We start from the raw sequence: 20,854 nt of genomic DNA on the forward strand, positions 1-20,854 counted from the left end.
ACTCTGCCAGGGGAAGGGAAAGTGTTACAGCCCTGCTCTGCTCTGCTCTGCTCAGGGCTGTCTCTGCTCCACTCCAAAAGAAGGTCTTGTCCAAACCTTATTCAAGAGATTTATTGGGAGAGAAGAACCAGGAGAGTGGCTGCCCTCTGCCAAGGTGGCAGAAGACAGCAGGGCAGCCTGAACAGCCAGAACCTGAACAGGCACAGGGTTTATATAGGCATTCTTAGGGGCGAGATTTTCCAGGGTGGGGATTGGTCCAATTTCAATCCCCCTGTTTAGGATGGTTAGAGCTCCTACTCAAGGATTGGTTAGTTTTCTGCACAGGGTTAGGGTCAGATTTGGCTCTGGTTTCAGGGCCAAAGTGTGTTCTTTCACTGGTCCTTTTTAGCCTTTTGGCTCTAGTTTTAGGGCCAGGGTGTATTTCTTTCACTGGCTCTGATTCCAGGGACAAAGTGTGTTTCTTTGGCACTGGTTTCAGGATCAGGGTGCATTTCTTTGGTTCTTGTTGCAGGGACAAAGTGTGTTTCTTTGACTCTGCTCAGGGTGTGTTTCTTTGGCTGGCCCTTTTCCCTACAGTAAGAACCAGTACACTGGCCTTGTAACTCATGAATCCACACAAGGCTCTATTCTTTTTTTCGCATTTTCTCATTTTTCATAATTTACCACTCACTAAATAAATAGCTTGATATGATAGCTTTGTTTTATTTTAACAACCACTTTTTTAGGTTTCTTTGGGGTGGGACATAGAAAGATAATTTAATGTTATCCATATATGTTCAACTTCAATGCGGAAAAGGTACAGTAGGTGCCAACTCCACGTGTTTTAAGCAAAGCAAATAACGTGCAAACTGTTTTCCTAAGAAGTGTACCGGGCATTAAATACTTGATACTGCCACATAAAGCTACAAGTCTGAGTTCTGTTAAATACAGTATTTAGGGGAGGTAAAGCGGAGTGTTCTGAGGAGTTAGTATTTTCTCACCATGTCGGGTCAACTACTCTCGAAAGTGCTTTTCCGGAACTCGTTCCCAGTTCCGTGGCATGGCCACGGCGGCAGACAGCACAGCCGGAAACCAACGATCCCTACTGGAAAGTTCACTGAGAGAGCAAAGGCGGGACTTCCCGTCCAACAAGCTCCACCGGACTCTCCCTTCTAGCATGCGTAGCGTTTAGCGTCACCGTGGCCCTGGCAACCCCTCGGCCCCGCCCTCCGGTGTCCTGCAGAAAGCGGTCCGGGCAGGGCGCGCGGAGCAGAGGCGGTGTGGACCGCGAGTTCGGCGTGGAGCAGGTTCGCCTTCCTTCGGGTAGGGTGGCTGGGGCCGGGGAGCCCACGGGCCCCACGGAGGTTGTACTGCGGGCGAGCGCCGCTTGTGTCGTGTCTGTGGGGACAGCTTCGAATGGTTTGAGGCCTAAATGACTATTTAGGAGGCTTCCCACCTGGGGGAAGCTCAGTCCTGGAACAACCTGTGAGCGCCATTCTGTAATTCAGGCTTTGGAGTGGTCTGAGGGTGGTCACAGAAAGAGGACCACAGGGGTGTGTATGCTTTACCATCAGCCAATAAGCAGAGTCGTTTCTTGTATCTGTTTCTTGGGAATGTGAGACAAGTATATTGACACTTTGCATTGCTAGGGTTATGAATAGAGATGCCTAACATTGCAGCATTTCAGGACTCTATGATTGGACTCCAAATTAAAAGTTTACAAGACACATTGCCTGATATATAGGCTGTTCTGTGGAAGAGGCTTCTAGTCCTATGTTAAAAAATGGCGGTATCTTGGACTTAAAAAAAAGAGGGGGGTATTGTACCTGTACAAATTATGTGACCAGTTCTTAGTACTTCACAAACAAATATTGGAAACGGTGTTGTCTGATCCTGAATTCGTCCACAATTCAAGGCAGAAGAACTTTAAAGACTGCACCCTTAGGAGGCAAACCAGCTGACTGTAATGGAGGAGGTAGCCTTCCCCTCTACTTTGAAGAAAATAAAGTCATCAGGCTGCCTTTTGTGCCTGTCTTTGTAGAGCCCCTGAGTTGAGAAGTGAGATTCCTGGATGCCTTTTACAAAATGGTTTTAATTTCGTTGACAAGTATTTGGATCTATCTAAAAGTATGAACAAAAATCAAGAATAGGTGAATCGTAAAGAATTCTACTCTTGCCAGAAGGAAACCGTCACTGAAAAGTGCCTCTAAATGAACACATTTCTCCATATCAAATATATGGACCCAGCAATAAATACTCAGAAATGTAAGATTTGTCTTTGCTCGTGTGGACTAATAAGGAACTGAATCTGACTTTGAGCCTAAATATAAATGTTATGTGCAAAGTAGATAGGATGAAACTGCATGAGTATAATTAATTTTGGAGAAATTGAGTGGAAGGAGGAGTTATAAATTATTTTTTCAGCCAGTTGCAAAATGAATAAACTATAAGTCTTTCCAATCCCCCACAACTCCATTCTCATCTCTCTTCACATATTTAAGTATACAGTCATACCCGTGTCCTTTATTTCATTAATTGTCTTTATTCACACATGCATATACATAATCTGCATAGAAAATATTAAGTGGGAAACCTCTTATATTGTTTTATATTTACTAAAGAATCTGAAGGTTATATACTCTGAAAAGTTTAGAAGACTTAAGATCATATAATTCACAATGGGATATTTTACAAATATAATTGTCAGTAGCTGTCTTCGCACTAGCAGATGTGTTATGGTTGCTGATATATTCAAGTTGGAGAGCAATATATCTTGTAGAACACATCTATGTTAGGAAGAAAGGAAGAAAGGTTTTTTTTTTTTTTTGTCTACTCTCACTCCATAGTCATCAGGAATACTTGTGATCTCAAAAGGTGTGAGGATTTAACCCCAGCAGTAATTCTATGGTGGACACCAGTCCTCAAATTCAGCACTGACTCTAATGGAGACAGTGTCAGAATCCACAGGCTGACAGTTCAGTCAGTCACAAGCTGGACCTTCAGACTTTCCTTTTAACTAGCTGCAGACTTGAGATTCTTTCAGATGCATTTGATTGCTCATGTGGCCCACAGATCTTAGGAAACACTGTGCCTGCATTTGATGGTTCCTATAAAGATATTTTAACAGATTCAAATGTGCAGACATGTGGAAGGAAGGGATCCAAGCAGAGGCACTTCCTCTTGATAACAGTTGAAGTGCACTGTCTTACAGTGAGTTCTGCTTGTGTGAGTCCCTCCATAGTCAACTTCCCAGAAGCTCCTGCTTTGGGTTTTTATAGATAGTGTTTTATAGGCTTGATTGGTAGCAGAGTGAAAGGGAACCATCAGGGCCTATCAGATTCTTCAGCTTCCCCTCCTCCAAGGCATAGGGCAGAATCCATTTGGAAATGGGTATTTGTTCATCCTCTATGAAAGTGGAACAATTTAAAGTTAGACTTTCTATGATCTGCCCCGGGGTAGGAGTTTTAAGCTAGAACAGTGGTCAGAATCAGTGAAAAATTGTGTGTATTCCTAATAGCCAACTGAATTTACTTATACCACTGCAGCTTTTTATTTTCATTACAGTTCACCATGAGAGTTCTGTCATGGAATGCCAATTCAAAGCTAGAGTCTACATACTTGAATGCATTTCTGTGTGATACAAACAGAATTTCATTATATTCTCAATATTTTAAAATCAAGATTGTCATATTTGAGACAAAATAGGTACTATCAAAATGGATCATCAGTGTCTTAAATTTTGTATTTGAAGTGTTTTTTTTAATGTATCACATTTCCATTTTCTGTTGGAAGAATAGTTTGTAAGAGCAACTGAAATTGCTCTTTTGAGTTGATTGTCTTTTAATTTTGTATTTTCTTTTATATATATAAATTTTTATTTAAATTAGAAACAATCGTATTTTACAGTTCCCTCTCCCTCCCATCCTCCCATCCCACTCCCCATCCACTCCCCAGGGAGTGTGAGGCCATCCTCCATGTGTCTAGGCTGAGAGAGCATCCCTCCATGGGGAATGGACTCCCAAAGTCCATTCGTACACTAGGGATAAATACTGGTTCCACTGCCAGGGGCCCCATAGACTGCCCAGGCCTCCTAACTGACACCCATGTTCAGGGGGCCTGATTCAGTCCCATGCTTGTACTTCAGCTGCCATACTGGGGTCCATGAACTCCCACTTGCTTAGGTCAGCTCTTTCTGTGGGTTTCTCCAGCTTGGTCTTGACCCCTTTGCTCATCACTCCTCCCTCTCTACAACTGGATTCCAGGAGTTCGGCTCAGTGCTTAGCTGTGCGTCTCTGCTTCTGCTTCCATCATGAATGAAGGCTCTAGGATGTTATTTAAGGTAGTCATCAATCTCATTATAGGAAAAGGGCATTTAAGGTAACCTCTCCATATTACTTAGATTCTTAGTTGGGGTCATCCTTGTGAATCCCTGGATATTTCCCTAGTGCCAGATTTCTCTTTAAACCTATAATGGCTCCCTCTATTAAGATGTCTCTTTTCTTGCTCTCCTCTATTCTTCCCCTGACTCAATCATCCCGATCCCTCATGTTTTCCTACACCCTGCCCCATGCTCCCAATTTGCTCAGGAACTCTTGTCCATTTTCAATTCTCCAGGGGACAATGTATGTCTCTCTTAGGGTCCTCCTTGTTTCCTAGCTTCTCTGGAGGTATGCATTGTAGCCTGGTACTCCTTTGCTCTATGTCTAATATCCATATATGAGTAAGTACATACCATGTTTGTCTGTGATTGAGTTACCTCACTCAGAATGATTTCTTCTAGTTCTATCCATTTGTCTGTGAATTTCAAGATTTCATTGTTGTTGTTTTCGCCCACTGAGTAGTACTCCACTATGTAAATGTACCACATTTTCTCCATCCATTCTTCAGTTGAGGACATCTAGGTTGCTTCCAGGTTCTGGCTATTACAGATAATGCTGCTATGTACATAGTTAAACATATGTCCTTTTTGTATGAATGTGCATCCTTTGGGTATATGCCTAAGAGTGGAATTGCTGGATCTTGAGGTAGACTGATTCCCATTTTCCTGAGAAACTACCATACTGATTTCCAAAGTGGCTGTACAAGTTTTCACCACTACCAGCATATCAATTCAGTGAGTTTTAACTTAGTAATATTTGTTGGTAAATACTAATCCTCCAACAGTATAAATTCTATTAGACAGTTTTATTTGTAACAATAGCACAACACTGACACTTTTCATTCCTCCTCATTTTAATTTTTACAGAGCACCTATGACACATGTTTTAGAAACAGAACATTTTGGTTCAAAGAAAGAATGGCTCTCAGTCCATCTGTATTTTTTCAAGAAAGTGAAAAAAAGAATGCAAATTGTATGGAAACAAAACAGACACAAACTGTTTCCATAGCTTCAGAAGACCCTCTTCAGAACTTATGCTTAGCATCTCAGGAAGTGCTTCATAAGGCTCAACGTAGTGGAAGGTCACGGTGTCTCCAATGTGGTGGCTCAAGGATGTTCTACTGCTACACCTGCTATATCCCAGTGGAAAATGTGCCCATTGAGCAGATTCCGTTTGTGCAGGTAAGAGGCAATTTTAAAAGATAGCTTATATATAATTGCCCGCTCTAATATATTTGATAAGCTTGGAAGTGAATTGTATTGATAATTTGACCCTATTAAAACTATGTCTTTTATCATGCATTCCTCCCACCAGCCACCTGGGTGCCGCCGCTGTCTCTGCCCCCAAATAACACATGAGACACTATATTAATTATGAACCTGTTGGCTATTTGCTATGGTCTCTTAGTGGCTAGCTCTGACTTATTAACCCATAATTACTAATATATATTTTTATAAGGTCTTATCTCACTGAGAACTCCAAACTTGCATTCTCTCCTCCAGGGATCACATGGCGACTCCTCCTGTTGACTGCATTTCCCAGAATTCTCCTCAACTCCTAGTCCCACCTACCTTGCTTCCCTATTGGCCAACAGTGCTTTATTTATCAACCAACCAGACAACATGTACATAGGAGGACTTCCCCATCAAAATCTCTTTCTTGTTTGAAATGAATTATGTAATTTCAATGACATTAATTAGTTTTAAAAAATTAATAAAGACGGCTTAATAGTCTCACTTGAAGAAGCTTCATAACTTTAAGTCTTTGTAAATGATCCTTGGGAAAACATTATAGGTAGAATCACAGTGGATGTTTACCTGAAGTTTGGTGACTTTCCCCATCCGATATAGAATGGAGCAGAAGGCCATGACCTATGTTAAACTAAGATAAAGTGTAAAGGCCTGGGGCCTACACATTTGACCGTGTTATAATTATAGTGGTTTCAAACCACTTGGAGAGCTGATTTCAATTGATAGCTTTTTATGGTCTGTGGTATTTATCAAGACTTTTATAGGTAAAGTGTTCATAGGTCATTTATATATAAATAATTTACTTTGTGTTAGCTTGTCTAGCATTGACGCAAATGTGAGAAGTAAGCCAAATAATTATATTCAATGGGATCGGCATGTATTAGGACTTTAGAGAGTTTCAATTCTACACTTAGCACAAATGGGCTTGAATGTTACTTAGTATGACATTGTCTCAAAAACATTAAAAAGACTTTTTTCTTAAGGTTTGTTCCAAAAAGGATTGCAGATCAAAAAGTGACAGGTTGTATTTATAGACCTACTACTTTGATAGAAATTTAACAACAGGATTATTTCCAAAGCAGTGGCAGTACTCACCATTTACTAGAAATACTTAAAAACAATGCCAATTATTTGGTCAACTATATAGTTTTCTAAAGAGTATATTTTAGTGCCTGTGTGTAAAATTTGATATGTTAATATATTAAGAGAAATAGGAAGTCCAATGTTGTTTCTAAATTGTACCTCAGTTTTTTTATATATATTCCAAATAAGCAAATATTAGTTTATTCAATGTTAACTTGGTATAGTTATTTTCTTATGGCTTGTAAGTTAAAAGGCACATTCCTTATTAAAAAATATGCTGATTATACCTTGAAGTCTGCTACAACAAATTAGAAAAAACAATGGAATTATGTTTACACACAGGGATGAAATGGGATAGTGGTGTTGGAATCTTGGTTGGACACTGTTTGAGGTACTTATTTGTACTGCATTCCTTTGAGATATACTATTTATAGCATCCTGTCCTCACATAATTGTTCAGAAAGAAAAGAAAGGAAATGTGGTTTACTTTGTAGTATGCAGCAACTACTTCTTTAAAAAGTAGCCTTGGGGGCACCATTAAAACATCTTATTCTTCACATGGCAGTCTCTACTAATGCGGTTCCTCTCTGGGTGCCGAAGGTAAGGCACTACAAGACTCTATCATGCTACCTCTTGTCTGATGCCTTATCTCTGCTTATGCTGTCCCATTTTAGAAGCCCAGTCTTGGCCCTGTGACCTTGAGGCTGCCTCTCCACATTAATCTCATCTTTAATGGGATAGGTTGAGCTATAGAACAAATGATAAGCAGTATCTTTATGCATTTTCAAGTCATTATTTTGAGTTAAAGATGCCAAATGGAAAGATCATATTTTATTATTCTAGCTATGTAAGACCCCAGAAAAAGTAAACTGAAGTGACAACTGGCTAGTAGGAAAGGAAGAGGAGAGGGTACTAGAAGACCTTTTGGTGGTAACAGATCATTTTCTTGAGTGTGGTAGCTAGTTTGCAGGTATAATATATACATTAAAATCTATTAGAATGTAGACGTAGCATATTTGATTTTATGCTGGAACAGTTTTCTGTCCCAGAGTAAAATGGTTGCTGCTCAGGACCTGTTCATAGAGCCCTTACCTTTGCATGAAATGAGGGTCTTGAAGATGGTAGATGTACTTACCAAACAACAGAGTCTGAAATGAAGAAGCTTAAATAGTAAACAAAAAATTAGCTCAAGAAATCCAAGAAAATTATTGTTTTTGAACAGAGGAATTAATATGTCCTTAATTACGGGAAATAACTTGAGCAAGTATTATTGAGAAACAACTTTTATCAAGTGTAACTTGAGAAGGGTTATATAAAGGACTAAGGCTTATTCTGTTGCTGTTTTTCCTATTGACAGGTTAACTTGTGCTGTGAAAATTCATTGCCAAAGATCATAAAACTTAAAGTAACTTTGACTTGAGAAATGTATGAGGAACAGGATTTCTACTTGAATTTTAAATATGAATTTTTACCCAAGCTTCCATTTCCTTTGAAAACAGCATAAAGTAATCCTAGAGTTCATAGAAATTGCTTTTTAAATGTCCTTGCCATGGACTAATATGTATATGACTTAAGTAAGGTATCCCTGGGTCATTATTTTAAGAGCAGATTCCATGTTGCCTGTGCTGAAATAGTTGCTCAGGTACATGGTCAGCAAGGAGGAGGCCATTGGGGTTTGATGTATGACTTACTGTCCTTGGTACTCTAGGTTAAATGGCATGGTCTCCAACTGTAAGTGTACTCATGGGAGCTCAGTGTGAGCTTGGTGTGTATCTTCAGATGTTTTATATTGACATAAAAGTCAGCACTTCATACTTCTTTTGTTCATTTGTCTTTTTACTTTAGCTTCCATTGAAGATCGATATCATTAAGCATCCAAACGAAACAGATGGCAAAAGCACTGCTGTGCATGCAAAGCTCTTAGCACCCAGCTCTGTGAGCATCTACACTTACCCGTGCATTCCAGAGTATGAAGGGAAGGACCACGAGGTGGGTGGCTTGGAACTCAGAACCTTCTGGGCGCTTTAACTCTAGCTCCTTTCTGAACTTATTTAGACATGATTTAATCTTCTTAGCAATCTAGTGTTATGCTCATTTAATGCTAAAGGCATTTGACTTCAGTGATATCTTCACAGGATATGTTTCTATATAATATGACTTTATTTTGAAAGTTGTATTTCCAAATCACATCTGAGTTTGATATAGTAATATGTTTGTGTAATCTTCTCTGGTCAGTTAAATACCATTTATTTGATTAAGTAGAACACACTGTTACACTCTTTATACATTTTTGAGACAGAGTTTCACTGTGTAGTCAATGCTAGCCTTGAAATCAAGATCCTTGTTGTCTTAACCTTGTAGATGTCAGACCTTCAAATATGTTTCACAGTATCCACCATATTATACTATTTTATACTACCATCACTAATAGCTGTAATAAAAAAAACTATCACACTATTCCCTCCCCTACCTTATTTATTTTATCTTTCCTTATTATACAAGTGAAAATAGTGTTTAGTCATTAAAAAGTTTCCAATGGTTATTTTTTAAAAAGGATCATTTTTTTGCCCTTTTGTCTCTTTGGCTGGCCTGCAACTCTTAGGAAGCCCTGATTTCATGTCCCTGCATCTCTACTGCTGGGATTATAGGAGGATAGCACTACACCACAGAAATTTAACTCAAGGTACTGTTAACTTGGCTTTGTCAATCATTGAGTAACTTATTTTGAATTAACATCTCCAGGTACTATAATATGAATACATGCTAATAGGAATAAGCCAAAGCTTTACCATATATGGAAGAAAACAAATAATAGAATCAATTTAATGCTTATTTTTAGACATTCAGCATCTCTTTTTCGTAGAGTTTTAAGCCAGAATTTATGTTGAAGATCACAGTAGCATGTAACTAACTAGAGTTTGTTTGTTTTAGGTTGTACTTGTTTTTCCTGGACCTCAGTCCATCTCGATAAAAGATGTTTCTTTTCATCTGAAAAAGAGGGTTGAAAGTAAAGGTAGAAGCAAACCTAATGACCTTGATATGCCACCTTTTAAACTGAAGAGAACCGAGGCGGAGGGAGGCTCTGGTTTGAATGAGAGCATGCACGAAGGCCCATCATTGAAGAGAGTGGTCTTCATTGACAGCACCTGGAGCCAGACAAACCAGATAGCCTCTGATGAGCGCCTCCGGGGTAAGAAAATGTGTCTAGGGACTTTCCTCCCCTGACAGCTTTTATTTAGAAAAGCTTCCAATGTGTAGATCCCTCAAAAGAAAAGGTACATTTAGCCTTCACACTTGCTTCTTTTCTCTTCTCCCTTTCTGTATTACGTGTGCATTTATGCATCTATGTACATTGTTGGGGGAACTGTTTTAAAGTAAGCAATGGACTTTGCAAAACTGCACTAAATACTGTTGTTCTTTTTAATAATGACACTCCTATGTAATAAAACCAACACCATCACCACTCTTAAGAAAGTTAACAGAACTTGTACAATATCTAACATACAGTCCCTCACATTTTCTGATGCAAACAATAATGGCTTTTGTGGACTTTCCCCCAACACAGCATTTAAACTCGAATTTTTGATGCTTGTATAGCTTTAGTCTCTTAATCTAGAGCAGTTTTCTAATTTAAGTTTTCTTTAATTTAGATTTTGGTAAAGTGATCAGCTTGATTGTTTAATGACTAGACTCAGTCTAGATATTTTGGTTAGCATACTTTTTAGATTATTTAAAATTTATGTGTGTATGTGTACATGTACATATAGAAGCCTGTAAAGGCCAGAAGAGGACATCAGATCCCTTGGAGCTGGAGTTGCAGGCAGTTGTGAGCTTTCTAATGTGGGTGCTGGGGACCAAGCTTGACCACTGTTAAAGTACCCACAGTTAGGGTACTTTAAAGAAAGAGTAGATCCAGACTTGTCCAGTTTGTATCTGTTGTTTGTTATCATTATTGATAGTATGTCCTTTCCCTGTCAGGTCATCAATTGTTTGATTGAACAATTCATGCAGGGTGATTTGAAGTTGTATACTTACTGTTGCATTAAGTTGGGGGGCATATAAACAAGTTGTTCCCATATTTATAATGATGCTAGATCATTCCACCATAAAGTTTATTTTCCTTTAGTATATTGGAGTAATGCTTTCAGGCTATAGACTTTCTCAACAGTGTTTGATTGATCCATGAATCATCAATCAATCGTTAAATTGAGAAGTGAACAATGGAGAAAGTTTAGTCATGTTACTTATTCGTGTATTAATTGGCCTTTTTATTGCTGACTTCCGTGGTTTGTAGTAGTACTGGCCTCAGTAGATACAGCAAGATATCTCAAACCTACTTTGACTTTCTTCCTGACACAAACTTGGAGTCATCATTTTTTTTTAAAGACCTGTGATTCATTTTAGTAGGATCTGATCTTAAAAGCTATATTGTGTAAATTAGTTACTACATGCCATTTCTTCATTGGACAGAACCAAGAAAACAAATAGGTATACATATTATGAGTTCACAGTGGTAGTCTAACTCAGTTTAATGTTATAAGAATTTATTTTTCTTTATTTCTATCTTTATGCCTTTTATGAAAAAAGTTCCCATATGTGTGTTTATGTGTATATATAATATATCCCCCCATCTCTACTCCATCTCACCAAAGGTGTTGGGATTATAGCCTCAGGTCCATGCTCTTGAGCAGCAGGTGTTACCCACTGAGCCATCTCCCAACCTCAGGTCCTCATGCACTTGTATAGTGTTACTCACTGAGTCATATCCTGGTCCAGTATGCCTTTTTTGCTTGAGTGAAATGTTGAGCTTCTAATAAGAGTTTAAAAGTTACTGTCCTTGCCCACGTAACACAGCTGCTATCCTGAAGTTCAGGAGGTCATACTGTTTTTCTTGTTTCTTTGTACCTTTCTTAGTGCTTCCAACATCCTTAGTGGTTTCTCTAAAAGCTTAAGGAGTTTTCCAGTTACTGAACAGCTTTGTGATTAGAAGGCAAGAGAACTACTCAGCTGGTATTGCATGGTTGCCAAAAGGTCCCTCAAGAAAAGACGTACTATAGTCTTAATCATTTCCAAACTAAAGGAAGTACAAAGTACAATGCATTGGCTTAATGAATTTGTTAGCTAATTAATTAGTTTGTACCTGTGAATCACAAGACTTTGAAGACTTTATTGTTGTTTAGTAGATGAATCCATGCTGCCCTGCGCTTTGAAGGCGTGAGAGATCACTGCCTGCCACAGCCCCTTGTCCTGATACTACAACAAGCTACCCTGCAGTCTGAAGATTTGTCTGGCATGTCTTTTCTTATTATTACCTTATATGGAGATTTCTAGGTTCAAACGAAAGAATACAAGTCCCTGAAAAACCTATAAATGGATTTATTTTGGTACTATTCAAAGTCAGTCTGTTTAGGTTTGTCTGAAATGAGATTTGTATAAAAGATTGGCTCCTCCTTTCTGATTCCCATAGAAAGCACGCATCTCACTTCTGTGCTGGCTCACAACCATGAAATGGGTCTCTAAACACAACTCTCTGCATGTCCTAATTCAGCTCCTGCCTCTCCTGACTCCTCAGGAATCACGGGGCAGGCCATAAGCATAGCCTCTATGTTTGAGAAAGATTTCTGGATAAACCAAATTGCCTCTATAAGAAATGCCCCATGTTTGTGAGCAATCATGGGCTTTAGATTTTAAACACTTTCTCATTTGGTTAAGCTGAACAAACCATGCTTCAGCTCTCAGATGTGTGTATTAGAAGTTCTGCCTCTGACTGCTCAAATTAAGGATCACCATAGCAGGCTGGAGACATGGCTTGGTGGTTAAACCTTGGATCCAGTTCCCAGCACCCCACATGTTAACTCATGACCACCTGTAACTCCAGTCCCAGGGGATCCAACACCCTCTTCTGAGGCATGCACATGGTACACACTCATACATACGTACAGGCAGACACTCGTACACGTAAAATAGAGCAAATAGAAAGTTACCTTGCTAGTGAAACAATTACTTTGCTAAAGTTTACAGTGACAACAGCTCTGGACATTTCACTAGTATCAGAATAAAACACTGAAAGGTCAGAGTTCTTGGTGTACTCATGTTCAATCTACCTAAAGCCAAAGTACAGTGTGGGATAGCATTCTGGATGATTCATCAAAGGGCACTGGGAAAATGTGGAGGACAGATGGATTCCAGATTATTATCAGTGGACTGTCCTGTCTTCCACACTCAGGCAGCTCTTTCCCTTCATTTTTGACAACACTGATACAGTGTTTGAAATGGTACTTTTGTTTGTGTTTTAAACACTGTCATTTCAGGCTCTGTGCATACAGTCATTTATCAGCTTACATTAGTGGATGCAACACTGAAGCTGTCATTCACTGAACTTGTTTAATGCAGTCAATGCCCTGGCTATGGTGGCCTAATTGTTAAGCTCCTGGTCGCATGATGACTGGCATCTGTTCCTCCCTGCTACCCCCAGCATCTCAGCATTTTGATACACTGTACATTGCCACACTGAGAAAAGATGGAGATGACATAGAGCCCATTTATGTTTGAGAGTTCCGTCAGTCATTTATTCTCAGTACTTCGACCAGATATTCATCTCTGCATTGACTCTCAACAGGAGCTTCCCCAGGCTATGACTAGAAATCTGTTTGACGTGTTCATTTAGGGAAAGCACAGTAGTGTCTTCTTCCCTTTGGACATGCCTTCCCAGCCATAAGCTTTTGACCAAGTGTAGAGTATCAAGTGTGTGTTCTCTCCCTTGGAGTGGGCCTCAGATTCAGTCACAGAGAGGTTGCTTAGCCTCCAAACAGTTATGCCACTATTGAATCAATAGGTATGTCTTGCTTGGCAGCTTGATATTGAATATACATGGTCTGTGGTGAGTGAGCAGCACCCTCCAGCCCTATGAATGCTAGCATACTAGCCAGCGGACAAGAAGAGTTTCACTGTATAGCTAGCTGGGCTGGGCTGCTACTCACTGTGTAGCCCGTAATGGCCTCCAGAGCGCTAAAATCACAGGTGCGCACTACCACACATGAGCTTTTCTGTTTTTTTCTTTTTCCCTGAAATAAGTTTTAAAATGTTTTTATACTTTTATGTATTCCTTTTTAAAGTAATCCTATCTGAATTCTTTCAGAGAATTGTACATACAGCATTTTAAAAAGTTCAAAGCCGGGTGGACAATGTTTCTTGGACATGAGTTCAGTTCCCAGGACCAACATGATATAAAGCAAGAACTGACTACTTACTGTAGGCCTCTTCTGACTGCCACCACACACAGGCTATATATAGCATACACACACCACACATACACACAGAGAGAGAGAGAGAGAGAGAGAGAGAGAGAGAGAGAGAGAGAGAGAGAGAGAGAGAGAGAGAGAGAAAGTGAATTCGTTAAAAAGGCTCTTTTTTTTTTAAGTTCAAATATAAGCATTTGGTCTGTGGACCTGAAATGGTGGCCACACCCCTTTGGGTGTGGCTTCAGGCATACAGAAGTGGAAAGAGAGGAGCTTGACACATGACTTTCCTTTGAGGGCTCTTTCTGGTGGGTCAGCAGATTCCCCTAGGAAGAACAGGGAAATGTTCCAATGGTTCTTTGTATTTTTTTGTCCCCAATAAACACCAATATATCATGTTGGGTCTAGTGATAGAATTACATCGTTGCCTTCATTCAAAGTCAGCATTTAGCCTTTCCTTTCAAATACTTAAAGGACTTGCTACATCTATACTTCATTCAGCCTCCTCCTGGCTCATACTGCTACTGTTGTTCATTATTTCTGTCTGTCCTTTACTGTCAGTCCACAATAGGATCTCTACTGATTGCTGTGTATTTGGGATTATATAACTTTTGACCATTTTGTTGCTCAGTATTCCTTTTTCCCCTGCTTCCTTTGCTGAAACATAATATATCTTTCAAGAATTCCTTCAAGGGTCCTTTTGGCAGAGGTAGTGTGTGCTTGCCTGTGACCTCACTCCTGTCTCTGTGATACATTATTTTCTAGGTTCTCATTTTAGCTTGCTTATGGCTCTGTTGTGTAAAGAGTTCTGTGTAAAGTTGTTGCTGAAGATGTTTCATATCATTTTACTTATCAGTTCCTTACATAAAATGTGTCTCTCTTAGTTAATTTTAACTAGATGACCAAGTTGACAAATACCAAGGCACTTTCCTCCATACTTGTTCTGGTTGAGGCCCTGTGTTGCTCTCCCTATCCCAACGCTCTCCTTTCCTCACATGTACTCTTGTCTAGATATACATATGTAACAATTTGATGAGAGAGAATTCTGGTATTTGCCTTTGACAGTCTGGTGATGTCACTTTATGCATTGTTTTCCAGTTTCTTTACATCCAAATAGAATTCCATGGTATACTTACTACATTTTCCTTATTCATTGATCTGTTGATGGACATGTAGGACATGATTTTTACTATTGTATAAAAATCAGTGATGACCATGGATGAGAGACAATCCTTCTGATATGATAAGAAATCCATTGAGTTTATTCCCAGGAGTGGTATGGTGAGGCTGTGTGCTAGTTCCATTATTAGTGTTTTGGAAAACTTTCATTGTGATTTCGATAGTGGCTACACATTCACATCAGCAGTGAATAAGAGTTCCCTTTTCCAAAGCTCTCCACCTTGTAGAGATCTCTCACTTCCTTTGTTAGGTTATTTCTAGATAGCTGGTTTTGCTTTGTTTTGTTTTGGAAGCAATTATAGTGAAATATTTTTTCCTGATTTGTTTCTCTGCAAATCTGTTGTTGCTACATATGAAAGTCACTGGGTTCTGTATCCTTTGACTTTGTTGAGCATGTTTAATAGACCCAGAAATTCTCTAGTGAAGCCCATGGGGTGTTTTAAGTATAGAATCATATTGTCTGCAAGAAGCAAAAGATTAATTTCTTCCTTTCCAATTTTGATCCTCCCTATGTGTTTCTCATATCTTACTGCTGTAGTTAAAACTTCAAGGATTAAATAGAATAGGAATCAGGAGACTGGACATTCTTATATGTTCAAGATTTTAGAGGAAATAAGTGTTTTCCCTTGTTTAGTATAATTTTGGTTATTATTTGTCATATATAGCTTTTACCATATTGTGTTATACTCTGTTTGTTCTTGAGGTCTTTTATTATGAAGGCATGTTGAAAATAGTTAAGGATTTATACTGGTTTAGTATAGAGGTTCTCTTCCAAGATCCATGATTATGCTAGCCCTGGGTAGATGGCTATGTTTTTAGTATCAGGCATGATTTCTCTCTTCAGTGGCTTTAGTTGGTTACCACTAGGGTATGGGGGCCACTACTCTACCCTTAGGATTATTGTGCTTTGCTGGTTGTTGTGGTTCATAGACATCATAGCTGGGTAGGACTGTTGGTTGCTTCCCTCTTTTGGAAACTTACATGGTGTCTTCTGGTACCCTCTGTCTGAAGTGCATAGTAGCTTCAGCAGTAGGGACTTTTACCTTCCACCTCTGGGGGACAAACAAGGGCAGTAACAAAAACCTGTAAATGTTTTTGAGTCCCTTGGAAACATTGACCAGCAACAACTCAAAAGAGGGTTTCTCATGCCTGGTATTGGGGGTTTTATTAGATCTTTGGAGGGAGCATTGTCAGCCCAGATGAGAAAATTTTATTTGAACTATGTCTGTGTATTTATACACCTTATATGTGTTACAGGTATTTTAGGTAGGTAGTTAGTGGTATGGCTCCTTATAACTTGTTCAACATCCTTCCTGTTGTTTTACCTTCCTCCTCCTCCTCCTGTATTTGTCTCTCCACCTCCCTAGTTAGCGCCTACAACAAAATATAAAGAAAAAAAAAGGTGTGAATAAAAATGACCATTTCAGAAGAAAACAATCACTATCGATAAATTCTTTTTGCAAATGGATAATGAAGTTTTGTCAACAACTCAAAATTTTAAAAGGAACTTTAGATAGAAGCTAGCAGGATAAAAACCCTGAGATATAAGACTCTCTTGATTGTTGACTTTTTAATGTGTCTTACAAGCTCTGAGAACCAGAGAGGATGGGGATGCAGAGTCTCATTCTGTGCCCTGCTGTGTCTTTATGTACCACTGTACATTTAAATATTGCCCTGCTTAGAATTGGAATGGAAGGAACTTACCTGTACTTTCAAAAAAAATCCTTGATGTAATTAAATCATCATTGTGTATCAACACACATTATTGTACCAGTTATTATTATTGTCCTCAATAATAATATGATTGAGAAGTATTTACATGTTCTCTTTTTTGTTTGTTTGGCAGAGTTATTACAAGTTGAACTGAAAACAAGAAAAACTTGCTTTTGGCGCCATCAAAAAGGGAAGCCAGATACTTTCCTTTCCACAATTGAAGCTATTTATTACTTCCTGGTAGACTACCATAGTGACATGCTGAAAGAAAAGTACAAAGGACAATATGACAATCTTTTATTCTTCTATTCTTTTATGTACCGCTTGATAAAGAATGCCAAAGGCTCTGGAGAGAAGACAAAACCAACTCTCACCCATTAGTTCCGCACACTCTGCTTGTCATATTGCTCTGCTAATGTTCACAAGTTTGCAGTTGAGCCTGTTTCCCCTGGGGAAATAACCGTGCCCAGTGCCTGTGGGAGGATTTGGGAAGAAAGGTCCAGTCTTGTTCTTTTTTAAAGAGATGGTCCTAATTGCAAGACATAGTTCAGAAGCTATGTGCTCAGTTTGGGCATATCTCAGTTGCATTGTACATTTTAATATATTGTGTTAGATTTACATGATTGGCATTATATATGATTGGAGATTGTCTTATCTTTTCACTTATCTTCACCTTCAGCTTTGGACTTAAAGACAGAATCTTTTGGCAAAACATTGTTTGTTTGAGGTTAATGAAGAATTGGCAGAGGTAGTGTGTTGTGCTCTCTGTGTAAGTCTGCCCTTCCTCCTCTGCCTGGCCTCTGCACTAGGAGACAACTGTCGCATCACATGGTCCTGCCAGAGGGATAGATACACATATGACCTGTTTTAGCAAGTCAGGTGACCCAGGGCCAAGAGCACATGGCCCAACAGAATCTGGTATGTTTTGGTGTACTAGGCATGCCATAGGAGATGGAATTTATTTCTTCCAGAGTGAATAATATGTGGTTAAAGTAAATTTCTTCATGTTTAAAACATATCTTTAGCAATAAAGGTCAGCTTAAATTAATTTAAGTAGGAAAAAGTCTAGATAGCAATAAAGGTCAGCTTAAATTGATTTAAGTAGGACAAAGTCTAGATCGGGGTGGGGTAGGGTAGGGTATATGCTAAAGTTAGACTTCTCCGAGCCAAATCTATTGCCATTTATGCAGTTCTACAAGCCATCAAAGCAGTTAAAAGGTTGAAGGGAAAAGAGGAGAGAATGATCTTACACTCATTCACCCATCTCACAGCAGCCATAAGAAAGATGGCCCGCATGCCTTGCCTTGTTTCTCTTTGTATGACAAGCTCTAAAAATGGCCTTTCCTGCTGTTGCCCATATAATGGCCCTTCAGCCCTTCTTTTGCTCCTTGGCAGTACCCCTTACTCTGAATCTGAGCCATAAACATTTCCAAGACGGCTGTTTTTCTATGTTTGTGGTTTGGCTGTTGATATATAAATGTACATGGCTATGCTAACCTGCTGGAGGGCGCAACGTTGCCCTTTTTCTGCCCCTGTGCTCCTATGTAGGTCAGGACTTGACAACCATCTACCTGACTCCTGATATGTGGGCAAGGCGTGCCTTACAGCACTGACTGGAACTGTTTTACGGCATTGTTGTGCCAGTAGACAACCCATCTTTGGATACTGTATCAGATGCATCTCAAGCATCCAGGAAGGGTTTTATCCCCATTATTTCTTATACTCTCAATAAATGGCTTTGTCTTAGTTCCCATCTTATACACTAGCAATACCAGTAGGCTTTCAGGGTTCCCCGTGGCTGCCCAAAGGGCCTTGGGATATAACCTGCAGTGTTAGTGACACTGACTAGATTAATGGCCTAGATGTGCCTGGTACACTCCTCTCCCTTCAGTGGACTGTTTGCAGGCACTCAGCCTGCTCATCCTGACATGACCATTTGGTCAGGCAAACATACTTGCCAAGAGACTGACACTGTCTCTTCGTGGACTCCATGCCACAACAGCAGATGCTATCCAGTGATTTGTCAGTTTGCATTGGCTTCTACTTCCTAGTTCCTTTCTCTTTCAGTTTTACTGCCCAGGATCATGCAGTCTAATAAAGTTGCAAATTCAATCTTACCCTCAGACTCTCTCATGGAGGCCAGCTATTTTAGGTAGGATTTGGTCAGAAAAGCAGACCTGACTCAAAGTGTTAGCATACGTTTTAAACAAAGTATAATAAAGGATTGGGTTTTCCCTAAAGGTGACGTTACTGGGGGAGTAAGTCCGGGAGGATTGGAGCGACATCAGAGCTGCTGAGTACCCAGGCCTGACTGTACAGGCCTGTAAGGCTTTGGCTTGGGAAGCCTCTCCATCACTCCTCCACACATCCAGGCTGAGTGGCAGGGCCTTCTCAACCCATCTGAAATATTAAGTCATAGAGGAATTTTGCTTGGTCTTTTCTTTGAGCCCATGTTAATTTGGTCTTTGCCCCATGCCTGTCTTTAATAATCATTTTATTTGATCAAAAAGAATCTCATTTTCAATGCAGAATCCTAGGTTCTGTGCTTCCTCTCAGTTCCACCTACATGCCACCTCAGCTCTGAGTTTCTCTTCTTACAGTGCCTTATCTATTGCAGTGACTAGCAACCAGCTTCCTTGGAATCTCCCCAATTATCACAAGTACAGTAGATTCGTTATGAAAACTGATGGTTTCCATGTTATGGAAAGATGATCTATCAATGTTTGATCCCCAAATACTAATGGCTAAATAGCTCCAATGAAAACTATTGTTATTTAGTGAACTTTAATTGAAGATTATCAGCTGAAAAAAAATCATTGCCCATTCTTAAGAATCATTCATCACCAGACAATGGATACAGTCTACCATATGAAAAATGGAAGGAAAAGTGTTGAACACAAAGGAAAAAGACTAAGGAGTATTTTTAAGACAATTATTTATTAAAAATACAATTTGATAGCATGTAATAAAAAAGAGATCCTAGAAATTGAGGAACTACTGAAATAATTCAGTACATGAGTTGGAAGATAAAGTATCAGAACAGAAAATTCTAATTTCTGAATACTTGTTAGCCTTGTTAAATGTTGTAACTGAGATCATGGACTACATGTACATTACTGAATAAAGCAAACACAGCAACCTGAAATGTGAATGGCATTGCTTTAATTAATCACACTCTTTGTTGTAAAGAGGAAGATTGGGGACACACTATGGTAAATCACAAAAAATAAGCACCAGCAGGTGACAGGAAAAGCTTTATTAATATGTACATGTGTCCAGGTTATGGACTGTCAAGAGAAGCCAAAGCCTTCTTCAAACTTTTTAATAAAAATATAATTTTATTGTGTGTATGTGTGTGATTTGTAAGGGTGAGGGTCTGTGCAGCTGCATGCATACTTGAGTTGGATTATGTTCTCTTCTACCTTTATGTGGAGCCTCTTAGATCGGAAGCAGGTCATTATGTTGGTGTTTCAAGGGCCTTTACCCACTGAGCCTTCTCAGCAACCCTCCAAATTGTTTATAACCATAACATTTTCATATCCTTTTGAGTCTCTGGAAAAAACAACCTTATTTTACATATTGGTTGTGGGTAGTACTTTGTACTTGTAACATATTTATGATTTGTGTTGTGGAGACGTTTGATTCACAGGTGCTGTAATGGTCATACCTTCAGTTGACAAGAGTAATGTCTATCAGCAAGTATCTTAGTAATTCTGTCACTATTACTAGAGTCAATTATCTTTAACTACCTAGTCAGCAAGACAGTTTTGACCTTCTTTGCTAAAACTGTTTTATTTGTTTTTAAGACAGGGTCTCACTCTGTAGCCTAGGCTGGCCTGGAAATCACTACTTACCATATAGTCTTGAACTATCAGCAACCTTCCTGCATCAGCCTCATCAGTATTGGGATTATAAATGTGAGACAACACATTCAGTTCTGAAGGTCATTTCTTTTTTTTTGGGGGGGGGAGCGTTTCGAGACAGGGTTTCTCTGTATTGTTTTGGAGGCTGTCCTGGAACTCACTCTGTAGAC

At 39.3% G+C, this 20,854-nt stretch overlaps 2 protein-coding genes across 6 annotated transcripts in view; one reads left to right on the plus strand and one right to left on the minus strand.

The window, feature by feature from the left end:
- The window catches only part of Fam227b (family with sequence similarity 227 member B), a 170,221-nt gene extending 169,066 nt beyond the window's left edge, over positions 1 to 1,155 (minus strand). Inside the window, exon 1 of the mRNA XM_040746215.1 lies at positions 981 to 1,155. The gene's annotated coding sequence lies outside the window, so the exon portion shown is untranslated. The remainder of the gene's footprint in view (positions 1 to 980) is intronic.
- On the plus strand, positions 1,143 to 20,162 carry Dtwd1 (DTW domain containing 1). Of its 5 annotated transcripts, none has more exons than XM_005068461.4 (5): positions 1,143 to 1,286; positions 5,225 to 5,539; positions 8,537 to 8,680; positions 9,623 to 9,881; positions 16,955 to 20,162. In XM_005068461.4, exons 2-5 carry the CDS (start codon positions 5,276 to 5,278, stop codon positions 17,200 to 17,202), a joined length of 915 nt encoding a protein of 304 aa, XP_005068518.1. In that variant the 5' UTR covers positions 1,143 to 1,286; positions 5,225 to 5,275; the 3' UTR covers positions 17,203 to 20,162. The 5 variants fall into 5 exon arrangements, with proteins under 5 accessions (XP_005068518.1, XP_012967862.1, XP_040602152.1 ...); XM_013112408.3 differs by having other exon boundaries at positions 1,203 to 1,302; XM_040746218.1 differs by lacking the exon at positions 1,143 to 1,286 and adding an exon at positions 1,317 to 1,464.
- The last annotated feature ends 692 nt before the right edge of the window (positions 20,163 to 20,854 follow it).

This window comes from Mesocricetus auratus, unplaced genomic scaffold, assembly GCF_017639785.1.
Source record: "Mesocricetus auratus isolate SY011 unplaced genomic scaffold, BCM_Maur_2.0 Super-Scaffold_100004, whole genome shotgun sequence".
Lineage (NCBI taxonomy): Eukaryota > Metazoa > Chordata > Mammalia > Rodentia > Cricetidae > Mesocricetus > Mesocricetus auratus.